Consider the following 20,653-nt stretch of genomic DNA (forward strand, 5'->3'; position numbering starts at 1 on the left):
TATGTTCCAGTCTAATCTCCCACTCCAGAAGCCACTAGGTTAAGCTGTGTCCTTTAATAGGTGACTATTTAAAAACCTCCATAAAAGAGATCAGGGTAAAACAAGAGTGACAATAAGAAAACAAGTTGGTCCTGTAAAGTGCAGTGTTTCATTTCCCTTTGGCACATATTCTCTGACAGATTAGAACTTTTCTAGAATTTGTATGATTTGACAAGGTCATAAAAACAGCTTAAAGCTGAATAAAAACAAAGTGACTTTGTTTCTAATCAAGTGATTCTATGCATTAAAGGAGACACATTGTTTTTCGTCTCAGATAGAGTGGCCCTGTTGTCTTCATTTGTAGTACTTGCTGCATGGAAGTCTTCCTTCAGCAATGGTTGTGAGATTGTCAGTAGACTCCCAGAGTGTGTTTTATCGTCAGGCCATATATACTAGTCCCTATAGTCTTTGTTAATATGTCCAGCATGTGCTTCTGGCTATAAGACTCCTCTTGGGATCTAGACACCCAGCATAATTAAGTAGACCTTGTTGCTGTAAAGGGCGAAGACCTGCAAAGGCTTTCTTTGTGCCTCTAGAAATCAAAGTTGGATGGATTTCCTATATCTTATCTCTTTTCTGTGATGTGATCACTTAAAAAGCTCTAGTGGAAGAGGGTTGAGGTTTCTGAACTGTACAGGAAGCTCTAGGTGATTTTCTAAGATAGGGGCAGAAGGTGTGTGTGTGTGTGTGTGTGTGTGTGTGTGTGTGTGTGTGTGTGTGTGTGTGTGTGTGATTTACTAGATGGGCTAGAAGATCTGATAGGCACTCTCTGAACAGTTTACCTCTAGAATGAAGAAATACCTGTGGTTCCTTAACAAAGGCATTTGGGTTTCATTAGAAAAAGCCTTCTACTTAATTCAAAAAAAAACCACTTGTATTTATGGAAATCCTTAATACTTTCATATACTCTTTTGCTTCACATTTCCAATACCCTTTTACTTATTTTAGTCAGAAGTCAGCCATTAAAATACTCTACCAAAATATGCACGTGGAAAAATGCACTATTAGGGAAATGCAGATTGAAACTACAGTGAGATACCACTACACATTAATTAGAATGGCTAAGATTTAAATGACTGGTTATACCAAGTGTTGGCAAGTATGTAAGAAACTGAAACTCTCCGACAGTGCTGGTGGAAATATAAAAATGGTACAATAACCCTAGAAAACATGTGGGCAATTTTTTTTAAACATTCATCTACCATATGATCCAGCCATTCTAATCCTAGGTATCTACCCAAGTGTACACAAAGACTTGCAAACCTCAAAACAACACAAACATCCATCAAGAGTTGACTATATAAACAAACTGTAGTACATCCATACAATGGAATGCTACTTAGCAATAAACAGGAATAAATTATTGATAAATGCTACAACATAGATATATTTCAAAGTAATTATGATGTGTGGGAAAAGCCAGACAAAATGAGTATACACTATATATGACTCTATTTGTATAAAATTTTAGAAAAATGTGAATTAATCTATAATGACAGTTATTTTCTAGAGAGAGTAGAAAGAAGGGCAGGGAGGGAAGATGGGGGGAGTAACAAAGGGCGTGACGAAATGTTTGGATGTGATGAATATGTTTATTATCTTGCATGTGGTGTCGGTTTCACTAATGTGTGCACATTTGTCAAAACTTACCAAATTGTACACTTTAAATATGTGCAGTTTATTACATGTCAAATACAGTAAGACTGTTATAAACATACAAAAAGCCCTATCTCTAAGAGAAGATGTTAGTAAGCATTTGGGACAGTGATTGCTAAGATTGTAAGGGACATGACCCCATTGAGAATCTGGTGAAAGCTACATACACCCTCTCCCCAGAAATGTGCACACAAAGTTTTGCCTGTAATTTAATCTTTTTTGAAGAACCAAAGTACTTTTATCAGCTATATCTCCCAAGCAATAACCCTCTTTGCTTTTCCAAAGCAAATAAATTAATTCTTCCATTCATCTCAGATGAATGTTGGGTATTCTTGGCAGGCATGATTTTAAAGTTTAGACATTCTTCATATAGTTGTTTTTTTTTACTTTCTTTATCCTCATTCTAAAGAGGAATTAAACTGTACACAGACTGTTTCTACCAGTTAAATGAAGCTACAATAATTATACCATTTCATTGCTTTCAAAATGAGCAATAATAGCATGATGATTATTGGACACTTCCATTAACACATTGTGGTCCAGTTCATAAAACTCTATTTTAAAGACACTCAAGGAAATTTAGCATCAGAATATCAATGTTATGATTATACTTTAAAGGACAGATTTGATTCCAGCCAGTTTAGCTATTTTAAGCTGTTTCACAATTTTTTATAATGCCAAGATAATACTAATGAACTGGAATTTACCTTAACTTTAAGGAGAATGGCAGATGTATTTCCGTTTACTTCCCATAATCCTTTCCTGTTATATGTAAATAATTACTAATATTCAAGTGTATTTGACATTTTGGTCTCAAAGCTGCTTGCTTATAGTACCTGTAACATTCCCAAAATCTCTTCTAACTACTGTTTTTTATCACCATCCAGAATTCTGAGTGAAATGCAAAGAAAATGTGATGCAATATACATATTTCCCATTTCCTCTATATTTCATTTACAATTTACACTGTCTTATACACTTGGTAATGGAAATGGCCTTCTCAGGTGATTATTCCTAATTCATCCTTGGACAGAGTCTAAGGTTTTCTAGGAAAAAGCCTCAGAGACATAGATTCTCATGCAAGCAGTTTTTTGAGGCATGAGTTCATGATCAACCTCTCTGAAGCAATATAGGAAGTAGAATTTGGCAGATGGAGGAATTAAATTGCTTCCGAATCACAGCAAACACCTCAGCTAAGTACACAGGGAGCTTTGGATCTGTGATGACCCTTTGAGGAGAGGGCCTGACCCTGGATGAGACAGCACTCTTTGCCTAAAGGGAATTCCCAAGGAGGAATGTGGCTGAGTCATTCCTGAGAGGAGACCTGGGCTACACACCACAGTATCCCTGACAGTCCCCCTGGGTCTGCATGGATCCCCTAGGGAATGGCTGGTCTCTGCATGGGAGAGCTGCAAGAGGGGAAGTTAGGTTAGTGTGACTGCTAGTCCCCACGGCCACATGTACTCATGAGGTCACACTGATGCTCATCACTTCTGTCCTCTGCTACCCATTGTAGATTCCCTTCCCCTGGGATAGCCACCTATACTAATATGGGGGTGGCCTGGGGAGTGATCTAGACTGTCATCTCTGGGGGGGGGGGGGGAACTGAATGAAAAATGGCCAATCTCTAAAGTACTGGTTGCCTAGGATGCCCAATATTCATTTGTGATGAGCCCAGAGTTCGCTTATTTGCTTTGGGAAAACTAAATGAGACTGTCGCTTAAGAGACATTTGTAGAAATTCTTCTAAGATATGATTAATTCTTCAGGTCCTACCCTAGGGTTTTAAGAACCCTGTAAATGGACATGCACTATATGTCAAGCCTTAGGAACATAGCAGTGAACAAAGTAGGTAAAAGTTCCTGTACTCCTTGGAGTTTATGCTCTAGATGTGGGGGCTAAATGAAGGGCTGAATCCAAAATTGACTCATGAAGATGTAGTATGTTTGGTGCTATGAAAAGGAAACATTCTGGGGAAAGACAGAGGGAATGAGGTGATAGTGGGAATATTAATAGGCTAACCAGGGACATTTGAGCAGAAGCTGGATGGAAAGGAGGGAGGCGTTCATGAAGGAGGGGCCTTTACTTCCAGCTTAAGGAATGGCAGATAGAGGTTCTTGGATAGCAGCCTGCTCTGAATGTTCGAGGGTGAGCACAGAGACCACAGTGGCTACAGCAGAGTGGTGAGGGATGAGGTCAGAGAGGGAGCAGGGGGCCAGGTCAGCTGGGGTTTGTAGACCAGTGTGGAGACTGGCTTTTACTCTGAGCTGTATGTAATGCCATCAGAGGGTTTTGAGTAGAAAAGTGGCATGGTCTGATTACATGTTAGAAGGCTCAGCTGACTGCTGGGGGGTGGCTGCATCATCAAGAAACAAGAATGGAAGCAGGGAGACCACAGGCTATTGTATTAGTCCAGACAGATGAGCAGTGATGGCAGTCATACTTGGGTAGTAGCAGTGGGCAGAGGTGGTGAGAAGTGGTAAGTTCGGGTAATGGATATATTTCAAAGGCTTACCTTTTGCAGAGGTAAATAAGATTTTGTCTGGGTTATAAAAGAGTTTGAATCTAGTGAGGATATCAGATCTGTAATGAGTTAACTCTTCACATAATGGTAGAGATCCAGAGGATAGTGGGGGTTATGGAGCCTTTCCTTGGAAAATCCAGAAAATAAACTGAAGAGGTAGGTTGAGACTGGACTACAGAGGGTCTCATGGGCCAAAAAGCTTAGATTTTATCCTGAAGTTGATGTGAACAGTTACCGGTATTACCTACAGAGGCAACACATTCCAGTTGATGACTTAGATTCTCCGAGTCACTTCGGTGTGAGTGTGAGAAAAGGGGCTCATGAGGAGGCGTTAAGAGCTAACACAAGGAAACCAGTTAATAAATAGATGCAGTTGTCCAGGGTAGAGATAATAAGCTAATATTTATTATACACTTGCTATATATTAATCACTGTTCTAAGCCCTTTGTGTGTATTAGTTCGGTTTTTTTAAATTTAAATTCTTTATTGTCTAAAGCAGCGGTTCTCAACCTGTAGGTCGCGACCCCTTTGGGGGTCAAACGACCCTTTCACAGGGGTCGCCTAAGACCATCGGAAAACACATATATAATTACATATTGTTTTTGTGATTAATCACTATGCTTTAATTATGTTCAATTTGTAACAATGAAAATACATCCTACATATCAGATATTTACATTACGATTCATTACAGTAGCAAAATTACAGTTATGAAGTAGCAACGAAATTTTATGGTTGGGGGTCACCACAACATGAGGAACTGTATGAAAGGGTCGTGGCATTAGGAAGGTTGAGAACCACTGGTTTAAAGTATTACATATGCCTCCTTTTCCCCAGTTGACCTCTCCCTAGCCACTCCCACCCCCCAGCACATGCCCTCAACCCCCTACTGTCTGTGTCCATTGGTTATGCTTATATGCATGCATACAAGTCCTTTGATCTCTCAACCCCCCAGGAGCTCAGTTCTTGAAACAGTTCTACCAGGTAGGCACTATTAATACCCACATTTTAAAGATACAGAGCCCCAAGCACCAAAAGGCTAAGTAAACTTGCAAGTTTATAGGGTCACACAGCTCTAAGTAAGAAGGAGGATTTGAATTCAGGTCCTCTGGCTGGCGAAGTCAGGCTCTTATACGCTATGCTACACTCATCTCATAAATACAAGAGCCTGGAGATTTAGGGAAAATAACAGGGTAAATCTTTTATTATTGTTAGTAAGCCATAATTTTGATCAGTGTTAAAGCAGTATCCATGAGAAACCCACCTTCATATCGTCTCCTTTCTCCTTACTCAGAGCTTGGATTCTCTGTTCTCACCCATTTTTCTTTCTGTGCACTCTTATGCTGCCTCTCTAAGCAATACAGTATACAGAGCAGGTGTTCAAGGTACATCTTTGGCTAAAACAATGTTGTGACATCATCCCCTTGTCAGGTAACCCAAGCTCTTGTGTTCTCTCAGAAATTTCTTACTAGGGAAGTACATCAGACTCGGTGTTCACTGGTGTGCGTTTCCACACAGCTTTTGTTTGGGGATATCTCAGATTAAATAAGTCAACTCACAGCCACCAGAACATCAGTACTGTATAAGGTTGTTGTGAAATATACTGGTATCCAGGGAGAAAAGTGTATCTTTTGACTAATCGGAATACAAACATAGTAAAATAGTCACTATATGACTTATTTTTCTAACTGTCAAAATGTGGAGAGTTTGAGTAGTGCCCGGGTTTTATTGAGGAAATTGTCTGGAGAATGCCTGACACCGTTTGTCAAAGAAACATCAGCTCTGCTGCCTTGCCTGTGTTTACATTTGGGGAGGTATTAAGCATATTTTTCATGCCTGTTAATGATATTAACAGTTTCATAAAGCAGAGTACTTCCCATACTTCAAACCAAATGTAATCCAAAAGAGCAAATAGAAACTTCTAGCCCTGACAGGCATTCAAGACTAAAGCATGACTCAGGGACACAAAAAATAGCTTGCTCACGAAGGACCAGGTGGCCCCAGTGGTAGGGCTGGAAGGCCACAATCCTTGGAGCCTCTGTGAGTGTTACCTGTGTCTCGTGTGGCCGAGACAGAGAAAGCCCTTGTGGCTGAAGAGAGAGGGCTGGGAAGGGACGACCTCAAAGACGATTACAGAGCCTGTTAGACACCCGGGGGATGAGTTTTATTTGGGGAAAGCCATGAGGGTTGGAAATGAGTTGATGGCCACTGAATAAGCAGGTTCAGAAGCCTCATATTTTTTGGAAACTGGAATACCTTAAAACGTGAAGTTCGGTGCTATGAGCACATACTTGAGAAGCTCTCACAACCAGTCCTACCTACCCAGCCCTTTCTTCTCAGCTCACGTTCCAGGTAAGGAGCATTTTTATTGCGGAAACCCAGGTGCACAGTCAGGAGAAGGGAGAAAGCAGTGACACCCATCTTTTTAATGAGCATTGCTGCTGGGAGAGAAATTAGCATCACCTTGAATTTTATGTGATGTCAGTTAAATGAAGGTGTTTTATAGCACTTTACAACAAATTAGAATCAACTAAATTGAAAATACGCCTAGCAGCTGGGATAAGTAATCAGGTAAGAGGCCAGTTTTGCTATTTTTGCTTTGAGCTGAAGACAGAATTTGAATTTCTAATATCCCCAAGGTTCACAGTTGGGGACCGTGGTTTTTCCGGGATGATTGTTCAAGATGCTAGCCACTCAGTCTTGCCCTCCCGTCTACAGCTTGCTCAGCCATGATCCTTGGAAATCGGCCCGAGGACACACGGAGCAGAGCGGGTTGTGATTAGTGCAGGACAGCCTGCTTTTGGCGGCACTTTAGAGAACAGACTGGAAATAGATGACCCAGAACAAGGCAGTAAATCACCCACATCAACTGAGAGACTTTCATGAAAGGACTGAGATTCCTATAAAGACTTTATGGCCACCTGTGAAATCAGCCCCAATCCAAGGAGCTATTAGAACACTCTCATGTTGTCAGAAAAAGCTGCTGCCATTTGCATACCCGATGCCCTGACATCGTCAGTATTGGCGTTGGTGGGCAAGGCTTTTCCCTCCAGGAGCTTGTGTTTCTGGCTGGGATCACCAGAAGGCTTTAGCATCTGAACTATGTCAGGAAGCTGGTGAGGGGGCCAGAAGAAGTTTGCTGGTGATAACTATACAGATTGGTGGCCCAGGATCTACCTGATGTGTGTGTGGACAAAAGAAAGAGGAGCGGGATTTTTACCATAAGTGAAACTTCGCAGATCTCTCTGAATGGAAGTGTTAGGAGGGCCACAGAGGGAGATAAAAGGATGCTTGTCATGACGGTTCAGAAAGAGAAATAGGCTATGTTGAGTACAGTAGTCCCCCTTCTCCCTGGTTTTGCTTTCTGCAGTTTCAGTTACCCATGGTCAACCACGGTCTGAAAATATTCAATGGACGATTCCAGAAATAAATAAATAGTTACATTTTCAATTGCACTCTATTCTGAGAAGTATAAAATTTCACACCGTACAGCGCCGATCTGACCCAGATGTGAATCCTGTCCAGGTCCTCCACTCTATATACGTTCTCTGCCTGTTAGTCATTTAGTGGCCATCCTGGTTGTCATAGTGACTGTGGCAGTATCGCAGTGCTTTTGTTCAGATAACCCTTATTTTGCTTAATAATGGCCCCAAAGTGCAAGAATAGTGATGCTGGCAGTTCACATATGCAAAACAGAAACTGTAAAGTGCTTCCTATAAGTGAGAAGGTATATATGTATGTATATATAGGGAAAAACATAGACTGTATAGGGTCTGTACTATCCACAGTTTTAGGCATCCACTGGGGTCTTGGGACATATCCCCTGTGGATAAGGGGGGACTACTGTATATAATTTTCAGTTTTCCCCCTTTGCAGCTGATAGATTAAAACAGGGGTGGGGAACGTTCGGCCCACAGACCATAATAAGGCCAGCGAAATCATTCGGTCTGGCCCTGCCAAGGCATTGGGGGTGAGTTAATTAAATGTTTGACCAAATTTAGCAGGCTAATTCTTAAGTCAATTTTGTATGGTCCACGAATGATGTTATAAATATCCAAGTGGCTTAGCAGACAAAGGGTTCCCCACCCCTGGATTAAATGAAATAAACTCATTTGCATAAAATCTATGTATCTAGGTTTTCCGTTAACCTCGGTGAAAAATATAATTTGCAGATTTCTTTCTACTTGTAAGCATTGTACTTGAAACACTTTTCTCAAAATATTCATACATTTATTATGTATCTTAAATGTTTTTATCTTAAAATATTCCGATAACTTTTCAGATACCTAATTAGTGAAGCAGCAGATAATTTTGATAATGAAAAAACTCTTCCCTAATTTCTTGGATAGTAACTGCTCCCTTCCTAACCAACAGCCCTCACCCGACTTTCAGTACTTTACATGTTAAGTTTGGGTATGGAGAGAGGAAGGCATTAAATCTCTGTCATCATTACCTTTGGTATTATTGTTCATAAACTGTACCCTAAGCCAGCAGGAAGGGCTGACTCCACTAGAGCATCAAATATATCATGACACCATGGAGAATGGGGCAGGTCTCTGATGAATCCAGCTAATGGTGGAAACATATCTTCACTATGGAGCTTCAAAATGACAGCCTCAAGTGCTCGACCCTGTTCACACGACTTGGGGGAAGTGTTCAAGGTGGCCCTTCACTGGCCTGACAGATCACTGTGCTCCGAAAACATTAAAACATATGCCCGAGTCATACAGGTTATCTATCCACTGCATTTTGTGGCTTTGATAAACATGGGCGCAGAAATTTGAGTGAATTTATAGGACAGGAGTTCAAATGTGCTGACCTGTTATTTCCAAAGAAACGGTGTCGTCTCCTCTGTGTTCTGCGCTGCCCTCTCCTGGCTCCGACATTGCGTAGTAATCGGTGATGAGAAAAACCAAGTGGTGGAAACAGGTCTGTCATTCTACTTTCCATGAGAAAGCCATTTCTCACTTTATTTTCTGAAAGTGAGGTCAGTGTACAGTTAATTCTAAATCAACTGCACATTATTAGTTCTGATGTACCGAAGATATAAGTTGGTGTAGGAAATACATGAGAGTAATTTGGCCATTTATATGGATTTCACAATGTCTGTGAAAAATAATTATGCAGCTAATTGCATCATTAGTCAAAATTTCTGAATCATTGATGTGCAAATCCAATGTTATGGGAAATAATTTGAACACTTTTCTCCATGTTTGTATTTTTCAGTGGCTGCTAATTTACAGAAGATTGTAGATGACCCCAAAGCTTTAAAAACCTTGACATTTAAGTTGGTAAGTGGAAAGTTATGGAAAGAAGGTAAATCTGCTGCCATGAGGTGCCATCAAGGAATAACAATAGCGTTTCATACCCTGCTCTGTAATTTTAGTGCTGCTGATGCTTCCTTTCGGGATCCATTTTTTGCATCCGTCATTTGCCTGTTCGACATTTGGGAACATTTTCTGATCATGACCAGAAATTTCCTCGTCCGTCAGCATAGCTTGTCCTTTTACCATTACCTCTTTAATGAAGAGTGGCCACTTGAGAATCTTGAACACCATGCCATTTTGCTTCCAGTTTTTATGGCTACTTGACCATATAGAACAAAATTAAACTGAATTCAAGCAACTGGTTTTTTTTTTCAGGTTTAAAACATTTATTATTTGGATGATCTATTTCATCATTTTCAGTAATTTGTTTTTTAAAGAGAGTGTGTTTTTTTTCCAATCACAATTGACATACAATATTATATTCGTTTCATGTTGTACACACCAAAGTGTTGGTAGACCTTAAATTGCTTGCAGCATTCTGACTGTCCCTTGATACAGTTAATTTAGGATTTTTAAAATGAGTCACTTAATGTACTGTTTGCTAAAACTTTTACTACAGCATTCCTGAAGCTAAATGGTTCTAACTTAAAAATGAGGCTGATTATTATAGAAATGGTGTAGGTAATTGGAAGCAATTGTAGAACAGTTCTCTGAAGGCTAGTGAACAAAGACAACATCTTAGCTCCACATTGCGAATCGCAGTAACAGTTTCTCACAGGAGATACTCCAGCAGTTTTTCTGCACAAGTGGATTTTTAATAGAATAATGGGGGTGGCCACAGAGATACAGAATAGTGAGCATTTTGGGGTCATGGTGAAACCAAACGAGGGTGGAGAGAAGTCCAAATAGACAAAAGTGACTATTTCTTGAAAGTTTTAATAAGCCTCCCATTAAGTACCCAGTTGTAAACTATAAGTTAATTGTATTAAGGGCCAGTCAGAATGCTGCAAGCAATTTAAGGTCTAGTAGATGATCAACATTTCGCTGTATGCAACATGTATTGATGATCTGTTTCTTTTATTTCTTCTCAAATCTAATAGAAACGGTGCATGGCCAAAAATGCTAAGTGATTATTAGTTACAGTAAATGTTTGCCTGGTGCTAACTAGCTTTCTGGTCTTGCTTCTCATCTAGTTTCGGATAGGTAGGCTATGTATGATCAAAGATCAGCACAGAATTTATCTGATGAAATTTGTTTTGCTGCGATAATTTTAAAAAACCATTTTATTCAGACATAGAGCGATAAATTAATAAATTGAAAATTTCACCTTCTTTCTTAGGACTCCTCTGTCTCCTCTTACGTTTCTAATTCACCTATATCTTTGTAAACCACTTTCATTTACATGAAAATACATATTGATGAGAAAATGGCACCCTGTGCCCAGCATTTCAAGCAATATTAACATTTTTGTATTCATTTTTATACCATTAGAAAACAGTTATAACATACCACCTCCAGAACATTTCCCTGTTTGAACATGTAAATAGAGAGATGAGAGACTAAAACCTTCATGCTGGCTTATTCCCCCGTCTCTCAACCTGTTTACCTATAAAACAGAGCAACCCTGCCTCTTGCCTACAACTGTAGGTTTCACGTAACGGCTGCTAGAGTGTCTGTGAACGGAAGGGGAATGTGAAAGTCCCTCTCATGTCCTACTTTAATCAGTTTTACTTTCCTGGATTCTCTCTCTTGATTCTGTCTTGGAATCCTCTTATCTTCGAAAACCGACCCTCCTGCCTACACCTCGTCAGCCCCTAGCTCTGCTTACCACACTGAGGCGGTAGCCAGGGAAACTCTTCCACAATCGCCTGCTCCACTTGGTTCTTCTAAAAGTCAATCCCCTGAACATGGCTGAGGAAGCTCTCCCTGGTTGCCTTTCTTAATTTGACCAGCACCCATGCATTTATTCTCTTTCTCTGTCCCCCTGTTCCCTCCTGCTTTCATCTGTTAGACCATTGTATGTACTTTTCCCTCTACTAACATAACTTCTTCCCCAGCTTCTTCAGGGCCTAGACATGTACCAATTTTCTGCCTGATTTCCAGTCCTGGTTTAGGTGCTCCTATATTCTCCTCCACAAGGATTATATTGTACTGACATTTTATAGACTCTATATCTCTAATAAATCTAGAGACTTTGGGTGGATAGAGATTTCTGTCTTGGATCCCCCCAGTGCCGAGCACAGTGGCTGGCACAGCAGGGGCCTGATAATAATTAAAATATATCAGAGTACAAATCTCACTTAGAAAAACTTCAGCCTAATCTTCATGGGACACTGGCATCTTGGTTAAAGCCACAGAGATTCAAATTGGTTATTTTATTGAAGAATGAGAGATCAAAGTATTTCATAAGCATTTTTCCTCATAAGCCACTGCTACTTGTAGCACTTTTATCTGTCACCTGCTTGTCATTTTAATCTCAGAGCTTTCTTTGCTTTCTGAAGGAGACCGCTAGGGACCTGAATTTGTCTAAAGAACTGCAGTATCTTGGTACTGTGGTCTTGACGTTGCTAGACAAAGGTTTCACTCGGGGTGACGGGGACACTTTAAAAAATTACTATTGCCTGGGTCCTGCTCCAGATAAACTAATTTAATTGCTCTTGGTGCAGCCTGGGAATTTCGAAAACACCCCCTGGTGCTTCCAGTGCGGAGCTGAGAAGCATTCCATGTGTAGGCCCCTCCTCTGATCGCTCTCCTCTCCCCATTCCCACACTATTGGAAACATTTGGCTCAAGTTTGAAAAGATGTCTGTTCTTATCTTGTCTGTCTGCTTGTATGAGAAAAACAATGGCATAAGGTGAAAGGACGCTGGTTACATAAAGAAGTGCTATTATGTTTTTCTCTGCCCAATCTTAGCTTCAGATCCTTAGCTTCACTGGACAGATAAGTGAGGTGTGATTTCCATTGTCAACATGGCCAAGGACAGGCAGATCAGAAACCTTTTTTAAAAAGCACTTTTAACAAAGTGGTTCAGGCATAGAGGGCATTTCAGCTCAAATATAATTTGTTTCAGGTTTGACATTTCTGTACTATTTTGTTGTTGTTGTTTTAAGACAAGGCTCCATAAATGTCATTTAAGTCATTTTTAAATTTGTTACCTGGCAATTTTTAAAGCAAATGAGTCTTGCTGCTTTCATGTGGAAGCTTTGAAATTGCATTAGTGCAAATCTGAAGTAAGAATACAGATTGTAAGTACATGTAATTTGCACCCAATTGGTACACATATACATGAGCATTATATATTTTAGTTACTGAAGTTGAATCACATGCATTGCAGATAGCAAATTTAATGAGTAATTTGGTAATTAACAATAAAAGGGCCTTATCTTCGGAGGCTTTCCGCTTTGGCGTAGTTGGAGGCTACATGACTAATGTAACATTTTTCAAACAACAACATAAAGCTGGGAAACTGTCGGTTCAGGGAGATCCATGGAGCGGCTCTCAAACAATGGTTCTCCAAGTGTGGTCCCAAGGCTGGTAGTGCCAGCTCCACCTGGAAGCTGGAAACCTGATAAAAATGCAGATTCTAGGGTCCATCTCAGGCCTGAAGAATTAGAATTTCTGGGGGATGGGGCATGGGGAACTGTGTTTTAACAATCTGTCCAGGTGATTCTGATCTAGGCTAAAGCTTGAGAACCACTGCTTTAAAGGAAACTTGGAGGTTCACTAGGGTAGAACAGTGGTTTGCAAACTGTACCAAACCTTTGAATCACCTGGGAGCTCAAATATCCCAGTGCCCAGGCCGTATCCCCCAGACCAATCAAACCTCTGGGGTGGACACGGGCATTAGTATGTTTTCAAGCTCTCCAGCTCCTCCACAGGCCACACCTGCTGGTCTGGCAGGAGGGGTGAGGAGGTGGGGAGCATCAGGAGTGCAGACACTTGAGTGAGCGCAGGCATCACTGTACTGCCATGCTGGGTTCCTGATACTGGATACATTTCCCTTTGAAGCTGAGGTTCACAAAATGTGGGCCTTGGGATTCTGGGGCTCCTTGAGACCCTTTTTAGAGTATACTGGGTGTGAAAACTCTCATTATAATACTAAGATGTTACTTGCCTTTTCCATTGTGTTGACATTGGTAGAAAAGCCCTGGTGGGTAAAACTGCTAATGTCAGCATGAATCAAGGCAGGAACCTCAAACTGTACCACAGCCATCCTGTTATTCACAGGCAGGCGCACAGTCACTGTTAAAAATTTTAATTCAAAAAAAGCTAGTGTCATTTAAGAATTTTCCTAATACGGCAAGAAACAGATTTTATTAAAACTGTCTACTCGAGGACACATGTTTTTAATGTTGTGTGTGATGAAATGGGAAGCACTTCAGTTCCTGAAGGACAGTGGTTGTGCCCAGGAAAAGCACTTGTGAGACTGTTTGAGTTGTGAGCTGAACCACCCATTTTTTTTTTCTTGAAAGAATAACTGACAAACTATGGTTATTCAGACAAGGGATGTGGCAGACATTTTTTTCCAAAACGAACCAAGTAAGCCTGGAAATTCACCGAGAATGACTGACAGTTTTATTGTTAATAATAAATTTTAGCTTTTGAACGCAAATAGGATTTTGGGAAACGTGTATCTGCCACTCTATATGTGACAGCCCCCCAATACTTAGGGACTTTTCTGATGAGATGGGTGATATGGTGTGAAATATGTCAACACTGGAAAATCTGCATAACATGATGCATGGTAAGAAGATCCATTCAGACTTCCTTGCAAGATAGCAGAGTAGGTAAACGCTGTGCTTGCCTCCTCCCACGACCACATCAATATTGTAGAAAATTGATGAGAACCAACCATATGAAGACGCGCTGAGCAGAAATTCTATAACTAAGGATATAAGGAAGACTGGTAGGAGGGACTGATACACAGAACCAGCAGGTCCTACACCCACATGTGGCAGTAAAGAATCAGAAGGGATATCTTCTCTGAGGGGGAGGGGTCCCAGTGGGGCACTAGTGCCAGGAAGGGGGTCCCCAAACATCTGGCTGTGAAAACCAGTGAGGATTGCATCTGAGTGAAACGGAGGGCTGCTGGAGTTCCTTTTGAAGAGCCTGCACATGGACTTGCAAACACAGCTCAAAAAGTGCCAGGGGCCAGAAGCACTGGCAGGCATCATTGCTCCTTTGTTGAGCTCTTTTCCCCACCCAGCCGGCAGGCATGCACCAAATCTGAACTCTCCATTAAGCTGGCCCACACTCTTCCCCTCTGCACTGGTAACTCCCTGAGACCCCACCCAACTCAGGTGTCAGGCCCAAGCCTTCCAGTGGCTTTTCCACACAAGCAGCAAACCTCGGCTCACATTGTGAACTTTCCAAGATCTCCCAAAGGTCTGCAGATCCCAAACGAGCAGTGACTGGCCTCAGTGTGCCTAATACTAAGCAGACACAAGCCTGGCACAAGTGGCCCCCATGCGCAGCACTGGTGGCAGCCAGCCTTAGTTCCCAGCATAGCCTCTTCCAAGCGCCTTTAAGTCCAGCACAAGTGGCAACCAACGGCATATCACTCTGTAGCTCCCACCAGGGGGCCTACACCAGAGCACCTCCCAACCAGCTCCACAAACAAATCCAAAGGGTGGACTTGGCTGGCACGTAAGCACCTGCACAATAGCGTGTCCTCTGTAGTCACGGCCAGCCCTCACAGCCGAGCATCCTGAGGATCAACGCTAACAGCAGTCAAGGCTCAGCTACAACAGTTGGGCACATAAAACCCGACCTAGGGCACTCCTGGAAGACTCAACTCAGGTGGCCAGGGAGACTGCAACCCTAGGCCCCTGCCACTTAGGGCCGCTCTGCCAAGACCAGGAGATGTAGGGAATCAGCCAGAATGAGGAGACAAACATGTCCCAAATGACAGACTAGGACAAATCTCCAGAAAAAAAAAGAATGAAATGGAAACAAGCAATCTACCAGATAGAGAGTTCAAAACACTGGCTATAAGGATTCTCAGTGAACGTAGGGGAAGAATATATGAACTCAGAATTTCAACAGCGATAGAAACCATGAAATGAAAAATAAAATATCTGAAGTTAACTAACAAGCAAAATAGAGATGACAAAAGTAATGGCCAAAACATTGACATGGTGGGGTTAAGTAAAATTATAGTGATTTTAGAAAGTGTTCAAATTTAAGTGATCATCCACTTAAAATGGACTGTTATAAACATAGCTTGGTATATAAGAAGCACACGATAACTGCAAGAGATATACAGGAAATAAAGTTAAGGGAATTCAAACATACCATAGAAAGTAGTTAATTAGCAAAAGCATAAGAAAGAAATAGATAACTACATAAATAATGAGAACATTATTAAAATGGTAATAAGCATACCCATCAATAATTACTTTAAATCAGTGGTTCTCAAACTTCCTAACGCCGTGACCCTTTAATACAGTTCCTTATGTTGTGGTGACCCCCAATTTCATTGTTACAAATTGAACATAATTAAAGCATAGTGCTTAATCACAAAAACAATATGTAATTATATATGTGTTTTACGACGGTCTTAGGTGACCCCTGTGAAAGGGTCATTCGACCCCCCAAAGGGGTCGTGACCCACAGGTTGAGAACCGCTGCTTTAAATGGACTAAATGCTCCAACCAAAAGACATAGGGTGGCTCAATGGATTAAAAAGAAGACCCATAAATATTCTGCTTATAAGAGATTGAAAGATACACAGACACTAAGTAAAGGGATGGAAAAGATATTTCATGCAAATATAAAGGGGGGAAAAAGCTGGAGTAGCAACATTTATATCAGACAGGCAACACAGACTTTAAAACAAAGGCTGTAACAAGAGAGAAAGAAGGACATTTCATGAAAAAGGGATCAGTCCATCAAGAGGATATAACTTGGGTACATTTATGTACCCAACATAGGAGCACCTAAATATATAAAGCAAACATTGATGGACAAAGGAGAGATTGACAGTCATAGTAGGTATCTTTAGCATCTCATTGACCTCAATGGATAGATCATCCAGACAGAAAATCAACAAAGAGATAGTGGCCTTAGAGTCTATGGACTTAAAAAAGTATCAGTTATAAGTGCACATGAAACGTTTTCCAATGCACTTAAATATAGACCTCATGTTAGGCCACAAAACAAGTCTCAATACATTTTTAAAAATTGATTCTTCTCCTATCACAATGCTATAAAAATAGAAATCAGTGACTATTAGGAAACTGAAAAATATAGTAAGGCTAAATAACATGCTATTAAATAATGAATGGGTTAACAGTGATATCAGGAAGAAATTAAAAGATACCTTGAGATAAATGAAAACACAATGACCCCAAATTTATGGTACACAGTTGAAACAAGAAAAATCTCAATATACCCTTCTACCTATAAGGAACTAGAAAAAGAAGAACGGACAAACAGTCTAAGTGAGTGGAAGGAAAGAATAAAGATCGGAATGGAAGTAAAGGAACTAGAGACCAACAAAATTGATAGACCTTTATTTAGCCAGATTCATCAAGAGAAAAGAGGGAGGGTGCAAATGAAATCAGAAATGAAAGAAGTTATACTATAACTTGAAAATCCTAAAGATTCCACCAACAAACTATTAGAAGTAATAAATGAATCAGGTCAGGTAGCAGTATATAAAACAAATATTCAGAAATTAGTTGCAATTTTATACATTAACAAAATATCAGAGATATTAAAAAGGCAGTCCCATTTACAGTTGTCTCAAAAACAATATCTAGGAATAAATTTAAGCGAGGTAAAAGACCTATACTCAAAAAACTAAGACACTGAAGAATGAAATTGAATAAGATACAAATAAATGGAAGTAATACCATGCTGTGGATAGGAAGAATTTACATCATCAAAATGCCCATACTACCCAAAGCAACTTCAGGTTTAGTGCAGTCCCTATCAAAATCCCAATGGTGTGTTTCACACAACTAGAACAAATAATATTAAAACTTCTATGGAACCACAAAATTCCCCAGCTAGTCAAAGCAGTCTTATGCAAGAAAAACAAAGTTGGAGGTATCATGCTGATATAAAACTATTCTACAAGGCGGTCCTAGCATAAAAACAGACACACAGATCAATGGAGCAGAATAGAGAGCCAAGAAATAAACCTACCCTATGTGGTCAATTAATCTATGACAAAGGCAAGAATATACAATGGGGAAATGACAGTAAATGGTGTTGGGAAAGCTGGACAGATATATTCAAAAGAATGAAACTGGATCACTTTCTTACACCATATACAAAAATAATATTAAAATGGGTTAAAGATTTAAATGTAAGACTCAAAACCATAAAACTCCTAGAAGAAAACATAGGCAGTAAACTTTTTGACATCTATATGTCTCCTAGGGCAAGGGTTTTTGCACACTGAAGGTAACCATCAACAAAACAAAACAAGACAGTCTGCTGAATGGAGAAAATATTTGCCAATAATACATTCAATAAGTCAGGAATGTCAAAAATATATAAGTAACTTATACAGCTTAATACTAAGAAAACAAAGAAGCTGCTTTCAAAATGGGCAGAGGATATGTCTATTGGGTGACATATGAAAAGATGTTCAACATCATTTATCATCTGGAAATGCAAATCAAAACCATACTGAGATATCACCTCACACCTGTCAGAATGGCTATCATCAATAAATCAGAAACAAGAATTGGCAAAGATGTCAAGTGAAGGAAGCCTTATAGTGCACCGTTGATGGAATTGCATATTGGTGCAGCCTTTATGGAAAACAGTATGGAGGAGATTCCTCAGAAAATTAAACATAGAACTACCATATGACCCAGCAATCTCACATCTGGGTATTTATCCCAAGAAATCCTAATCACTAATTCTAAAAGATAATTTGCAGCATTATGTACAATAGCTGGCATCTAGAAATAACTGAAGTGCTCATTCATGGTGGAATGGATAAAGACTGGACATATAAACAGTGGAATATTACCTGGCCATAAAAAAAATACAACAGTGAAATCTTGCCATTTATAACAACATGAATGGACATAAAAGGTATTATGCTAAGTGTATGAAGGCAGACTAAGAAAGACAAATACCATTTGATTTCATTTATGTGAGTAATCTATAAAAACAAAAGCCAACAAAACAGAAATAAAGTCATAGCCATGGAATAAATTGATGGTTGCCAGGTTGTGGGGAGCGGTGCAGGGCAGGTAATTGAGAAAGGTAACAGGATTAAGTACAAATTGCCATTTATAAAAATGCCAGTTATAAAAACAGTCACAGGGAAGGGAATATAGCCAATTATATTTTATAACTGTGAGTGGTGTCAGAGTGGTACTACACTTATTGAAGTCACCACTTTGTAAGTTATATAAATGTCTAATCACTATGTTGTACACCTGAAACTAATATAATATCTTATGTCAACTATAATGGAAATTTTCTTTTTTTTTTAAATATATTTTATTGATTTTTTACAGACAGGAAGGGAGAGAGATAGAGAGTTAGAAACATCGATGGGAGAGAAACATCGATCAGCTGCCTCCTGCACATCTCCTACTGGGGATGTGCCCGCAACCCAGGTACATGCCCTTGACCGGAATCGAACCTGGGACCTTTCAGTCCGCAGGCCGACGCTCTATCCACTGAGCCAAACCGGTTTTGGCGGAAATTTTCTTAAAGAACCATTCAAAGTGCAAGGGTGACCAATGGATTTCAGTGTAGCAGCGTATATAGAAAGTTCAATGCTATGGTTTCAGATTCCACATTATAACTAAGCATTAAGAAACTACCACTTGGCCAGTGTTGGTATTCTAATAAACAATATCCACAAAGTGTCTAGAAAGGCTATTAAAATTCTCCCCTTTTTCAACTACAAATTGTTGTGAGCCTGGATTATCTTTATACACTGCTCAGGGACAACAAACAATAGATTGAATGCAGAAGCAGTTATGAGAATCCAGCCATCTTCTATTAAGCAAGACATTTAAAAGATTTGCAAAATATAAAGCAATGCCAATCTTCTCAAATTTCTTTTGTTTTTGGTATAAACTGTAGTTATTTATATTAGTTTGAAATGGGTATATTTTATGTTTAATGAATTAGCAAATGAATATTTTAGAAATTTGTTTTAATTTTTAAGGCAGTATAATGAATATAACCTACATTTAAATGTTTAAAATAAAAATTAAAACAGAAAAGTTTAGTATCTATATAATAAAAGCCTAAGCAACCATTATGGCGGAATGACCAGAACGACCGGTTGCTATGATGTGCACTGACCACCAGGGGGAAGACGCTCAATGCAGGAGCTACCCCCTTGTGGTCAGTGTGCTCCCACAGGGGGAGCGCCGCTCAGCCACAAGCCGGGCTCATAGCTGGTGAGAGCAAGCTGCGGTGGCGGGAGCCTCTCCCACCTCTGTGGCAACGCTAAGCAGCAGCAAACTGAGCAGTAAGGATCGAGCAGGTGGGCGGTAAGGAGCCAGGGGTCTCAGACTGCAAGAGGGATGTCTGACAGCCGACTTAGGCCTGATCCCCACAGGGAGCTGGCTTAAGCCTGTAGGTGGACATCCCCCGAGGAGTCCCGGACTGTCAGAGGGTGCAGGCCCGGCTGTGGGCCTCTCCCCCCTCCAGTGCACTAATTTCATGCACTGGGCCTCTAGTACGACTATAAAGGGATCCTGAGACCAAAAGGTTTGAGGGTTTCTGCTTCCTTTTCTCTAGATTTCAGAATCATTTGTATGTTGCCCCCATTAGTGTTTTGCAGGCCACAGTAAGAGAGATACAGGCTCAGCTTTGGCTAAAAGAGAATGAGTGTGGTAAAGCGTGGAGAAAGGGCTGAGTGCCTTGAAGCAGAGCCAGACGACCTGGGCTGTGCCTTTTTGCCAGGAAACAGAACAGGCCAGTGTAGCTGCAGGAGGCACTGGGGACAGGGAGTGGGATGTGCACCCCCTGAAGATTCCCTGTGAGCGTGCCCTCAGTAACCACTGGCTTAGTCACCCACTCGCCTTGTAAATTCCATTACTCTTCACAAAAAGGATTTAATGTTTTTCTTTTATTTCTATTCGGTTTAACCAACACTGGATATTTTGTTTTTCTTCCTCATCATCTTAACCTCCTGTTATTCACATGATCAAATTCCTGATGTAGCTTTCAGATGCACT

At 40.4% G+C, this 20,653-nt stretch overlaps 1 protein-coding gene across 1 annotated transcript in view; it reads left to right on the forward strand.

Annotated features, from left to right (window-relative positions):
- Positions 1-20,653, forward strand: part of STK39 (serine/threonine kinase 39) — a 300,980-nt gene that overhangs the window by 277,139 nt on the left and 3,188 nt on the right. Inside the window, exon 17 of the mRNA XM_059704214.1 lies at positions 9,445-9,509. Within this exon, the coding sequence (XP_059560197.1) occupies positions 9,445-9,509 (65 nt within the window). The remainder of the gene's footprint in view (positions 1-9,444; positions 9,510-20,653) is intronic.

Source organism: Myotis daubentonii, chromosome 7 (genome assembly GCF_963259705.1).
Source record: "Myotis daubentonii chromosome 7, mMyoDau2.1, whole genome shotgun sequence".
Taxonomy (NCBI): domain Eukaryota; kingdom Metazoa; phylum Chordata; class Mammalia; order Chiroptera; family Vespertilionidae; genus Myotis; species Myotis daubentonii.